This window comes from Microcaecilia unicolor, chromosome 7 (assembly GCF_901765095.1).
Source record: "Microcaecilia unicolor chromosome 7, aMicUni1.1, whole genome shotgun sequence".
Classification (NCBI taxonomy): domain Eukaryota; kingdom Metazoa; phylum Chordata; class Amphibia; order Gymnophiona; family Siphonopidae; genus Microcaecilia; species Microcaecilia unicolor.
Window position 1 is genome coordinate 130843401 of NC_044037.1, and position 12763 is coordinate 130856163.

Genomic DNA, 12763 nt, shown 5'->3' on the forward strand with positions numbered 1-12763 from the left:
AAACAGCATGTGTTAACAGTGCTTTTAAAGCAAGTTATTACTCATGGAAGCATTAGCCCGTTGTAGTATATTGGCACCAAATTGTTCACCTTGACATTATAAATTGTTTCTGTATTTTAAATTTTAAATAAATTAGATGAATCCAAGTCTTTATATTGATAGTTTTGATTCATGAACTTTCAGAGTTCCACGAGAACTCTAAAGCTATACAAGGCTCTCTTATATCTCCTCTCCAGAGAAATAAACCACCCCAACCTTCATGTTCAGAGGAGCAGAAGCCAACATTACTTCTATATGTAAAGGTTATCTGTAAAATGGACTAATTGAATCTGCTTTCCTCAGTGCACAAAGCTCTTTTGTGTAGAGCAGTCATGGTCTGGTTTGTTCTTAAGAGTACTTTTCCAGGTTTTGTGGGCTGCAAATCAATCTGGTTGTTAAGGTAACAAATATTAAAAAGTGAATGTGTTATTGAAACAAAGATATGTAAATATAAATCATGAATATTCATTCTAGACAGGCTGAAATCCAAACCATTTTGCAGTCCTTGATGACTGAAATTGCACACTTTTACCTGAGAGTGTTACTGGATTGAAAGTTGGATATCATTCCAAAAATTACCATATAATATAGGCATAGCACTATTAAACGTTCAGAGTTTCTTCAACAGACAAGTATGTAATTTTAATTTTCTTTAATTAATTTCATGTTCCTAACATTTCTTATTGTTAGATTAAACCGAATATGTCAGATTTCCATGGTGGACATATGCAACCACAGTTATCAGGTCCTTTTTTTCTCATTCAGTTCGCTTCTCCAGAACCTCCAGCACCAGCTCCGCACCAGCCTTCGCCTTGTCCAGCAAGCCAGAGATCTTTTCATGGGTCTACATATAAAGCCAAAAATAATTAAGGAATCTATTTGTTTCTGAGTCTATAACAGCAAGGTAAGAAAACCCTGTAGATTCACTGGCCATGCAAAACATTCAACCATCAGAATACAACACAGGGTCTAGTCAAGGTAGATCTGAGCCCTTACTCTCCACTGATCAACCCTGTAATTGATTCATAATATCATAATGCATAAAATAAAAAAAATGATGTCAAAATAAATGCATAGTTCCTTGCTATTTTGCCTGTCAAAGGGATTCTGATCTCAGAGATACAGAAAAGAGTTCACCAAGAATATCTTAATTATAGGGAGGGCAATTAAAAAAACATGTACATATGTACATGAATAAAACAGTATTTTATGTGCAAAGTGTATTTTTATACAATTGTCAATCCAATATCCATCAAATTTTATAACTGACACTCAAACTTAGGCATGCAATTATAAAGGGAAAGGGAAAGTGGATGGGATTTGATACACTGTACTGCCTTTCTGTGGTTACAGTCAAAGTGGTTTATGTATTATATACAGGTACTTATTTGGTACCTGGGGCAATGGAGTGACTTGCCCAGAGTCTCAAGTTGCTGCACTAGGAAGTGAACCTGCTTCCCCTTGTTCTCAGGCTGTTGAACTAACCATTAGGCTACTCCTCCACTACAGAATAAGGCTAGTTACACACATAACATAATTAACTAATTGGCACTAAATTGACAAATAATTGGTGATATCAATAATTTGTGTTAAGTGATAACTGGCACTAATTTGCAGTTGTGCACATAACAGGCTTATGCCCCTATTCTATAAAACAACCAACCTAACTTCTTTGCGTGCAAATGTAAAGGTGGCATTGAAGTGGGAGGAACATGGGTGAGTCAGGGGCATTCCAACTATTCTTGCATGCACTTTATAGAATAGTTACATTTCCACACTAAACTGCTGCATTTAGGCGTCACCATTTATGCCAGCTATAGACATAGCATTAGTGGTCGCGCCTAAAGTTTGGCATGTAACTGCAGACTTATGCTAGTATTCTATAACAGATTTGGTGTGGAACTCTGCCATTATCAAACACTAGCTTACCACTCAGATTTTTGGTGCCTCTTTTAGGGGCCCTTTTACAAAGGTGCAGGAGGGCTAATGCGCGGGTAGCATGCGCCCAATTGGCAGTACCGCTGGGGTAGAATGTGTGCCCAACGCTAATTCTGAGTTTGGCATGCTCTGAATCCCACGGTAGAAAGTAATTTTCTATTTTCTACCACGGGGGTGTTCCCGGTGGTAACCATCAGTGCCCCATGTTGGTGCGCGCTGCATGGTTACCATATGAGTAGCGTGTGAGCCCTTAGGGCTAGGACAATAGGTGGTGGTAAGGGCTCAGGATGTAAATAGGTGCATGCTAGTTTTAATATTAGCACAGGCCCATTTCCCGGACAAATAAAAAATATCCCAGCGTGTGCCTAAAAGCTTAGCAAAAGGACCCTTTAGTGACTTATACAGAATTTACCCATGTGATTAAAGTGAACATACTTTTACTTACTCGCTTTTGAGGGATTCCTTGGGATAGAGGCATACCTTTTAATTAAAAATATGCATGTGCAATAGACCCCGGCTGGGAGGGGAGCCTGCAGGAGAAGGTGCTGGAGCAGAGCCTACAAGTGAAGGTGAGAAGCCTGGAGATGGTTCTCCCCAACAGCAGCAGCAGCCGCCACAACCACAGCGGAGGCGTCCACCTCCATTCTTTTACCGGCGAAGGTTCATTCGCGGGCCATGTGCACCTGCCCAGCAGCAGGCAAAACCACCAGAGGGTACAGAGATAGAGCCAAAAGATACCACGCAACCAGTACAGGAGCAGCCAGGACAGGGGCAGGAGAGACCCCAGGGCCGTCGCTTCAGACCTAGATTCCGCAGGTCTTTCCGACCACGGCCCCTACAGCAGCAGACTGAAGGTGGTGATGGTGAAACCAAACAGGGTCAGAATGGTGGGCCACGCCCAGAGCCCCAGCAACAACGCAATCGGCCTTACTTCCAACGCAGGCGACAGCAGTCAGCAGAAATGGCATAGGCTGCTGCAGAGAATGTTACCAAGGAGAAGCTGACTCTGGACACAGTCGGCACAGTTGTGGTTCCTTCCCAGGACCCACCACTAGAGGCCAGCACCCTCAAGCCACCAACCCCTGAACCTCCCTCAGAGCTCCAGCTGGAGAGACAACTGACTTCAACTCCTGAGACTGGACGGGACCCTGCTACCACCATCCCCCCTCTTGAAGAATGAGTTGCAGACAAAGGAGGGCACAGACATCACTGAGGTGCCCGAGAGTCTCAAGAATGTCACGTCTTGCCCAGCTGCACAAACTATCTTCCCCTCTACCCTTTTGTACCACTTTTACCAACTCTCTCCCAATTGAAGACTTTGGAGAGATACTTGAAACACAGAGCCTTGTCCAGTTTGGAGAAGAAGACTGGTCATTAACCTCTACAGGAACTTTATTTTGTGATTTTTGGGTTTTTTTAAGAGCACTTTGTGACAGTCATGCAGTTTGGGCTTCAGTAAAATAAAAAAAAAAAAGACAACTAAAATACCAAATACAGACTTTGCACTGATAAAAAAAATGCATGTGCAGGTAGTTTTGCTGGGCTGATTTTCAAGGAAAACTTAAGCACATAAATTCACTTAAGGTTGGTTATAGCCAAGAAATACATAGCAGTTATACACTACAGTTACTTCCATAAATGTAAACATTCAAAACAAATTAATCTCTTAGGTGTCCTTTTACGAAGGAATGCTGGCATTTTTAGTGCACATTAAACGCTATATTCCTATGGGCATCTCTACCGTGCCTTTGTAAAAGACCCCCTCAAGTTCCTAAGGGTTGATATTCAAAGACATTTATTTGGTTAACCTCAGGAGTTAATTAGATAGATGGCTGATTTTTGAGGCTTAAATTTTGGCCAACTAATTCCACGTCTTTTCTAATATTTAACCATTTATAAGAGGAAGAGCTCAAAGGCATACAGGGGGCACAGTTAAAAGTTAGTTGGATAGCATCAATTTTCATCAGTATCCCCCCTCCTTTTATAACAGGTTAACTAAATTTAAGCATCTGTTGTGCGCTTAAATGTATAGAATACTAGCATTTATATACATAAATGTACACTTACGTAGGTAAATGGCATAGGGCGTTTAGCCACTATTCTGTAAGGGGTCCTTTTACTAAGCCACGGTAAAATGTGGCCTCCGGTAGTGCAAGTATGTCTTTTGGGTGCTCGCTGGGCCATTTTATACCGCATCTAGAAAAAAGGGCCTTTTTTAAGGGGCTGGAAAATGGACATGTGCTAAAATTGAAATCAGTGCATGTCCATTTTTGGCCTGAGAACTTACCACCACCCACTGACCTAATGGTAAGGGCTCATGTCCTACCCATGCAGTAAGCATACAGTGCGTGCCAACTGCTGTTTTTCTGCCGGGTAAGTGGCCCGCAGTAGAAAATATAAAATTATTTTCTACCACAGGATTCGGCGCATGCCAAATTTGGAATTACTGCCTGGCTCACCCGTTAGCCAGGTGGTAATGCCGACCTGGCACGCGCTGTACACGCATAGGCCCTCCTGTGCCTTTGTAAAAGGGACCCTATGTATGCACTGAAATGCTATGGCATATAATTGTCACAGAGGCATTTACATGGGCAGAGCATGGGTGAGGCATAGGTGGGGCCAACATTTACATGCCTTATTTACAGAATACTGTAAATTATATGTGTAAATGTCACAGTTAGGTGCTAACATTTATGTGAGCCATAGACCTGATGGAAATGTTAGCACATAAATGTAGATGCATTGATAGTGACTTACACTAATATTCTAAACGAGCAATTACATGCATAAGTGCTGTTCTAGAACAGTCGCACTACCTACTTAATTTTGCCAAATAAGGTGTCTCTTACAAACGCGCACTAGCAGTTTTAGTGGACACTAAATGCTAGAGACGCCCATAGAAATATATGTGCGTCTCTAACATTTAGCATGTGCTTATTTTTAGCACGTGCTAAAAATGCTAGTATGCGTTTGTAAAAGGACCCCTAAATTAGGTACCCTGTTATAGAATTTCCTCTTCTAGAGGTAATTCTATAAATTGGGTGCCAACATTTGGGCACCATGTAAGTGTATGAATGATCAGAATACTGGTGTATACAAGTATATGCTACGCTATAAAAAGGTGCCTAAATACAATGGTGTTAGTTGGAAGGTGGGCATATATATGGGCAGAATCTGGTTGAAGCATGAGTGGGGCACATAGTTATGTATGTAAATTACTTGAACATTATATTTTACATGCATGTTTCAGCAATTCAGGCACAAGCATTTACACCAACTCTATGCATGTATTTTACTTGTATGCTAGTTAGTATTCTATGAAGAAAAGTAGGCATCTACTTTCCTTTATATAATAGGTGCCAGATATAGTAGGTGCTCTTTCAGCAACCTAAAATAGGCATCTAAATGTGATGCACATAGTTCGAAGGTGGGCATATATAGGGGTAGAGTCTGGGTGGAAGATGGGTGGGAGTACACAGTTTTGTGCATATATTACAGAACAATATAACTTACACACGTTTCAAAACAATATAATTTACACACATGCCCTCCACTACACTACACCAAAAACCTACTGTACCCAACTGTACACCACTACAATAGCCCTTATGTCTGAAGGTGTCACCTATATGTGGGTACAGTAGTTTTTGATGGATTTTGGAGGGCTCACACTTTATACCACAAGTGTACCAGTTAGAGTGGGATATGGGCCTGGGTCCCCTTCTCTAGAGTGCACTGCACTGACCACTAGGCTACTCCAGGGACTTGCTTGTGTCACGTAGGTGAGTGTTTCCTTGTCTGTGCTCACCTCGCCCTCTGGTGGCCAGAGCCAGTGGCTGCTATGAACTGCCACCCGTTCCAGACTTTAGCCCAGTCCGGTCCGGATCTTCTGGGCTGCCAGACTTGCTTCTCTTGTTTGTGCCTGAACAGCACCCGTAGCTGCCTTGTGATTCCTGCAGCTAAACTTCAGCAGTTCAGGGGCTTTATTAATCACCTAGAAACTTCTGTGTTTGCCTTTGCATCGCCTAAGGTCCCTGGTATGCTGGTGTGCTCTGTGCACTTCTGCCTAGTCCAGTTTATTGTCTGAGAGTCTTGCCTGTTTCTAGTCTAGTCTTTGTGTAGTTTATCTTGTACTGTTTTGCTTGTTTGTATTTTTTTGTTTAGTTCTTGGTGGTCTGTGTTTCTTGTTTAGTAGCTGCCTGGCAGCTTTCAGTTCTGTCTCTTACCTGTTTGTGTACCCTTTCTTAGTGGCTGCTTTGCAGCTTTTAGTCCTTGCTCTCAAGCCTGTCCATTCCCTGCCTAGTGTTGTATTGTCTGTCTGTGAGTCCTAGCCCAGTTTCCTGCCTTGCTGCCCATTTATTTTATTTTTATTTTTGTTACATTTGTACCTCGCACTTTCCCACTCATGGCAGGCTCAATGTGGCTTGCATGGGGCAATGGAGGGTTAAGTGACTTGCCCAGAGTCACAAGGAGCTGCCTGTGCCTGAAGTGGGAATCGAACTCAGTTCCTCAGTTCCCCAGGACCAAAGTCCACCACCCTAACCACTAGGCCACTACATGTATATTCCCTTCCCCTCTGACCCTCAGTCCCTGTTCAGCCTAGTGTGTATCCAGTTCCTGCCCTGTCTGGTAAGTCCTGCCGGCCACCTGCACCCAGGGGCTCAACTCCTGAGGAACGGCGGTCAAGTGCAGGTGAAGTCTAGCTGTTCCTGTCAGAGTTCTGCCTTGTCTCTGGTGTGGGGTGGTTTTGCCTGCCACTGCTGCTCCACGGCTAGGCTCACGAACCTAGTTTCTGCCTTGAAAACCTGACAGAATGCAAAGGCCATGAGCTCGGCAAGATCACCCTTCCAGCTGGGTTTCCCACCCAGAACTTTGGCCCCTGTTGGCAATCCGAGTCTCAGCCTGGGTGCAGCTCCCAGTTCCAGTTCGGAGTCCGGTCTCAACCCAGTTTCTGACCTTTATTGTTGGATAACGCTCCAGAATTACCGTGATAAACTTTTGTCTGATCCTGCCTTGAAGAATACTCCTGAAGCTGCAGCTGAGAGAAGGCATGTCTGCTTGCTAATAACCCAGTTTCTGCTATTGATCCTTCCATCACGCTCCTTGAGTACCGCGGCAGACTTCTCTTTGCAGGGCCGTGCCTAGGGTCTCTGGCGCCCCCCTGCAGCCTATCAGTTGGTGCCCCCCCCCCCTGCAGACTATCAGTTGGCGGCGGCGGCGGCGGCGCCCCCCCCCCCCCCCGTGAAAATGATCGCTCACCACTTGCCACACTGACAGGAATTGTCAGCAATATTCTTAGAAAGAAATTGCTATACATTGCAAAATAAGATAGCAGATGTAAATTCTCAAAGTGGACATATTCCAAACACTAAAATGAAAATAAAATGATTTTTTTTCTACCTTTGTTGTCTGTTGACTTTCTTTTTCTGATCATGCTGGCCCAGTATCTGATTCTGCTGCTATATGTCCTCTTAACTCCGTTTCCAGGGCTTCCTTTCCTTTCCTCCTTTCTTCTTCATTTCTGGTCCTCAGCTTCTGCCTATTTTCTTCATCCATGTGCAGTTTTTCTCCTCTCTTCCTTTTCCCTCATTTCATCTCCTTCATCTCTCTTCCTTCCCCTCTATGTCCAGCAATTTCTCCTCTCTCCCTGAGCCCTGCCCTCCCAATCCATGCCCATCCATGCTCCTCTGTCCCCTGCCCTCTCCATTCATCCCTTTCCAGCAATTCCCCTCTCTCCATGAGCCCTGCCCTCCCAATCCATGCCCATCCATGCACCTCTGTCACCTGCCCCCTCCATTCATCCCTATCCAGCAATTCCCCTCTCTCCCTGAGCCCTGCCCTGCAATCCATATCCATCCATGCCCATCTGTCCCCTCCATTCATCCCTATCCAACAATTCCCCTCTCTCCCTGAGCCCAGCCCTCCCAATCCATGCTCCTCTGTCACCTGCCCCCTCCATTCATCCCTTTCCAGCAATTCCCCTCTCTCCCTGAGCCCTGCCCTCCCAATCCATGCCCATCCTTGCTCCTCTGTCCCCTGCCCCCTCCATTCATCCCTTTCCAGCAATTCCCCTCTCTCCCTGAGCCCTGCCATCTCAATCCATGCCCATCCATGCTCCTCTGTCCCCTGCCCCCTCCATTCATCCTTTTCCAGCAATTCCCCTCTGTCCCTTCCATGACCCCCCCCTCGCATCCATGCTCCTCTCTCTCCCATGTCCCAGCCTGGCCCGCCCTCTTCTCCCCCCCCCCTTCGCATCCATGCTAAGTAGTAGTAGTCGTTTCTCCCCTGCCCTCCCGCTCCCATTGTTCAACTGCGGCTGCCCACCCTCTTCTCTCCCCCCCCCAACATCCCTTTTCTTTTTTTTTTTCTTTTTAAATTTACCTCCGTGGCGGTTCCGGCAGCGCAGCGTCAGGGAAGGAGGCGGCGCTCCCGACGTCTAGCCTTCCCTTCGCTGTGTTCCGCCTTCTTCTGACGTCATCCTTGACGTCAGAAGAAGGCGGAACATAGCGAAGGGAAGGCTAGACGTCGGGAGCGCCGCCTCCTTCCCTGACGCTGCGCTGCCGGAACCGCCGCCACGGTGGTAAATTTAAAAAGAAAAAAAAAGAAAATGGAGGGCGAGCGAGGTGAGCATGGTGCGGCGGCGCCCCCCCCCCCCCCCGAGGGAAGCGCCCCCCTGCCATGCTTACCTCGCTTACCGGGTCAGCACGGCCCTGTCTCTTTGATTACACCCCGCGGGATACTCCTGAAGCCAACGCTGAAATGAGGCGTGGTAATAGTCCTCAGTACCAGGATCGTCTGTAGATTTCGTTGAGCTTTCTGAGGTCCTGGTACGGTTTAGCTCCTGTTCAGAGTTCCAGTCCCAGCCAAGTCTCTGAGTCCACTCCGAGTTCCGGTTGCAGCCAAGATGCTGAGTCCCAGTTCCAGCCAAGCTGCTGAGTTCCAGCCGAGTTCCAGTTCCAGCCAAGATGCTGAGTCCGGATCAAGTTGTAGTTCCAGCCAAGATGCTGAGTATGGATCGAGGTCCAGTTCTGGCCCAGACGCAGAGTCCAAGCCGAGTTCCAGATCCAGCCAAGAGACTGAGTCCAGACCGAGTCCCAGTTCCAGCTTAGATGCTGAGCCCATGCCGAGTTGCAGTTCCAGCCAAGATGCTGAGTCCGGATCGAGTTGCAGTTACGGCCAAGAAGCTGAGTCCGGATCGAGTTGCAGTTCCAGCCAAGATGCTGAGTCCGGATCGAGTTGCAGTTCCAGCCAAGCTGCTGAGTCCACGCCGAGTTCCAAGTCCAGTCAAGATGTTGAGTTCCAGATCCAGCCAAGAGACTGAGTCCAGACCGAGTCCCAGTTCCAGCTTAGATGCTGAGCCCATGCCGAGTCCCAGTTCCAGCCGAGATGCTGAGTCCAAGCCGAGTTCCAGTTCCAGCCAAGCGGCTGAGTCCAAGCTGAGTTCTAGCTCCAGTCCAGCAACCCCTGGTCATGTTTTGAAGCTCCTTCGTAGGTTTCACCATTGTTACCCATGGAGACCTGAGTACCTCATAGAGGTCGGGGGAGGGGGGCCTTGAGGGGGAGGTACTGTCACATAGGTGAGTGTTTCCTTGTCTGTGCTCACCTCGCCCTCTGGTGGCCAGAGCCGGTGGCTGCTATGAACTGCCACCCGTTCCAGACTTTAGCCCAGTCCAGTCCGGATCTTCAGGGCTGCCAGACTTGCTTCTCTTGTTTGTGCCTGAACAGCACCCGTAGCTGCCTTGTGATTCCTTCAGTGAACTTCAGCAGCTCAGGGGCTTTATTAATCACCTAGAAACTTCTGTGTTTGCCTTTGCATCGCCTAAGGTCCCTGGTATGCTGGTGTGCTCTGTGCACTTCTGCCTAGTCCAGTTTATTGTCTGAGAGTCTTGCCTGTTTCTAGTCTAGTCTTTGTGTAGTTTATCTTGTACTGTTTTGCTTGTTTCCCAGTCTTGTTTCTTGTTTGTATTTCTTTGTCTAGTTCTTGGTGGTCTGTGTTTCTTGTTTAGTGGCTGCCTGGCAGCTTTCAGTTCTGTCTCCTACCTGTTTGTGTTCCCTTTCTTAGTGGCTGCTTTGCAGCTTTTAGCCTTGCTCTCAAGCCTGTCCATTCCCTGCCTAGTGTTGTATCGTCTGTCTGTGAGTCCTAGCCCAGTGTCCTGCCTTGCTGCCCATGTATATTCCCTTCCCCTCTGACCCTCAGTCCCTGTTCAGCCTAGTGTGTATCCAGTTCCTGCCCTGTCCGGTAAGTCCTGCCAGCCACCTGCACCATGGGCTCAACTCCTGAGGAACGGCGGTCAAGTGCAGGTGAAGTCTAGCTGTTCCTGTCAGAGTTCTGCCTTGTCTCTGGTGTGGGGTGGTTTTGCCTGCCACTGCTGCTCCATGGCTAGGCTCACGAACCTAGTTTCTGCCTTGAAAACCTGACAGCTTGCTGCTTTAGTAGGACTGGCTATAAAATCTGAAGCTGTCATAGAGGCTGGCATGTACTGTTTCTTTCACATCTTTGTGGGGTGGGGGTCAGTACACTGGAAGAGTAAGGGGGTAATTCATTAATCCATCCAGTGGTCATCTGGAGGGGCATAATCGAACAGGGCGCTCAAGTTTTCCTGAGGGCGTCCTCGCAGGACGTCTCCGTGAAGGGGCAGAGAAACCCATATTATCGAAACAAGATGGGCGGCCATCTTTTGTTTTGATAATACGGACGAGGACACCCAAATCTCAACATTTAGGTCGACCTGAGAGATAGTCATCCCCGATTTTTGGCAATAATGGAAACCGAGGACGCCCATCTCAGAAACGACCAAATCCAAGGCATTTGGTTGTAGGTGGAGCCAGCATTCGTACTGCACTGGTCCCCCTGACATGCCAGGACACCAACTGGGCACCCTAGGGGGCACTGCAGTGGACTTCAGAAAAAGCTCCTAGGTGCATAGCTCCCTTACCTTCTGTGCTGAGCCCCCAAAATCTCACTCCCCACAACTGTACACCACTACCATAGCCCTTAAGGATGAAGGGGGGGCACCTAGATGTGGGTACAGTGGGTTTCTGGTGGGTTTTGGAGGGCTCACATTTACCACCACAAGTTTAACAGGTGGGGGGGATGGGCCTGGGTCCGCCTGCCTGAAGTGCACTGCAGTACCCACTAAAACTGCTCCAGGGACCTGCATACTGCTGTCATGGAGCTGGGTATGATATTTGAGGCTGGCATAGAGGCTGGAAAAATATTTTAAAAATTGTTTTAGGGTGGGAGGGGGTTAATGACCACTGGGGGAGTAGGGGAAAGTCATCCCCGATTCACTCCGGTGGTCATCTGGTCATTTAGGGCACATTTTTTGTGGCTTGGTCGTAAAAAAAAAAAAGGACCAAGTAAAGTCGGCCAAGTGTTCGTCAGGGACGTACGTCTTTTTTCCATTATTGGCCGTGAACGCCCATGTGTTAAGCACGCCCCAGTCCCTGCCTTTGCTATGCTTCCGACACGCCCCTGTGAACTTTGGTCGTCCCCGCGACGGAAAGCAGTTGAGGATGCCCAAAATCGGCTTTTGATTATGCCGATTTGGGCGACCCTGGGAGAAGGATGCCCATCTCCCGATTTGTGTCGAAAGATGGGCGCCCTTCTCTTTCGCAAATAAGCCTGCTGGTCATTTAAGGCACCTTTTTGTAAGTTAGTTGTGATTGAAAGAGGTCTAGACCAAAATATCTAACTTTTAGCCCTGGACGTTTTTGCTTTGTTCTACTATGGCAGAAAAACATCTAAGTTTTGGGAACGCCCAAATTCTGCCCTGACATGCCCCCTTGTGATTTGAATGCACTGCAGGTGAACTGCATAGAAAAACATCTTTAAAACGGGTTTTGAAAATAGTGATTTGGATGTTTTGGCAAAACAACATCCATCTGCTGCTCTGTGCCGCTTTTTGGATGTTTTTGTTTCAAAAATGAGCTCCTTACAAATCTTAAATAGGTTTACTACCTTTCTAAACAGATTGTTAGAAATTGACTATTACCAGAAAATTTTGGGTGGAATTTTCTTAACACTTATTCCTAAAAAAGCAGATCTAGATCTGAGTCAACCATCCAGTCTTAGACTCATTGCCAGTATACCTTTTCTATAAAGGAATCTAGACACCTATTTCTATTTTTATTGAATAGGCACCTAAATATAGGTGTACAGTTTATAGAATTGCCCTCTATGGGGTAATTCTATAGGAGCTGTCTAGTTTTAGGTGCAAGAATGTGCATAAATACTGATATTCTAGTCATATATGTACATATGTGAACAGATTGGCATTCACATGTGCAGAGTTTCAGCAGGATGCATAATTATATGCATAGATCATAAAATCCTATAATTTACATGCAGTCTTTTGCAATCTAGACACGAGCATTTATACCAGCTCTATGGCAAGATTTCCCTTCACTAAATCCATGTTGCCTTTGTCTCATTAATCCATGCTTTTGAATATGCTCTGTAATTTTGTTCTTAATAATAGTCTTTACCATTTTGCCCAGCACCGACGTCAGACTCACTGGTCTATAATTTCCCGGATCTCCTCTGGAACCTTTTTAAAAAATCGGTGTTACATTGGCCACCCTCCAATCTTCCAGTACCACGCTCGATTTTAAGGATAAATTACATGTTTCTAACAATAGCTCTGCAAGCTCATTTTTCAGTTCTATCAGTACTCTGGGATGAATATCATCCGGTCCAGATTTGCTACTCTTCAATTTGTAGAACTGCCCCATTACATCCTCCAGGTTTACAGAGAATTCATGAAGTTTCTCCGACTTGTCAGCT

General features: G+C 46.3%; 1 protein-coding gene across 6 annotated transcripts in view; it reads right to left on the reverse strand.

The window, feature by feature from the left end:
- Positions 1 to 676: 676 nt before the first annotated feature.
- Positions 677 to 12763, reverse strand: part of FTCD (formimidoyltransferase cyclodeaminase) — a 1011684-nt gene continuing 999597 nt past the window's right edge. For all 6 annotated transcript variants that reach the window (XM_030210600.1, XM_030210602.1, XM_030210603.1 and 3 more), the window contains one exon: positions 677 to 883. In XM_030210600.1, coding sequence (XP_030066460.1) covers positions 797 to 883 — 87 coding nt within the window. In that variant the 3' untranslated portion in view covers positions 677 to 796. The remainder of the gene's footprint in view (positions 884 to 12763) is intronic.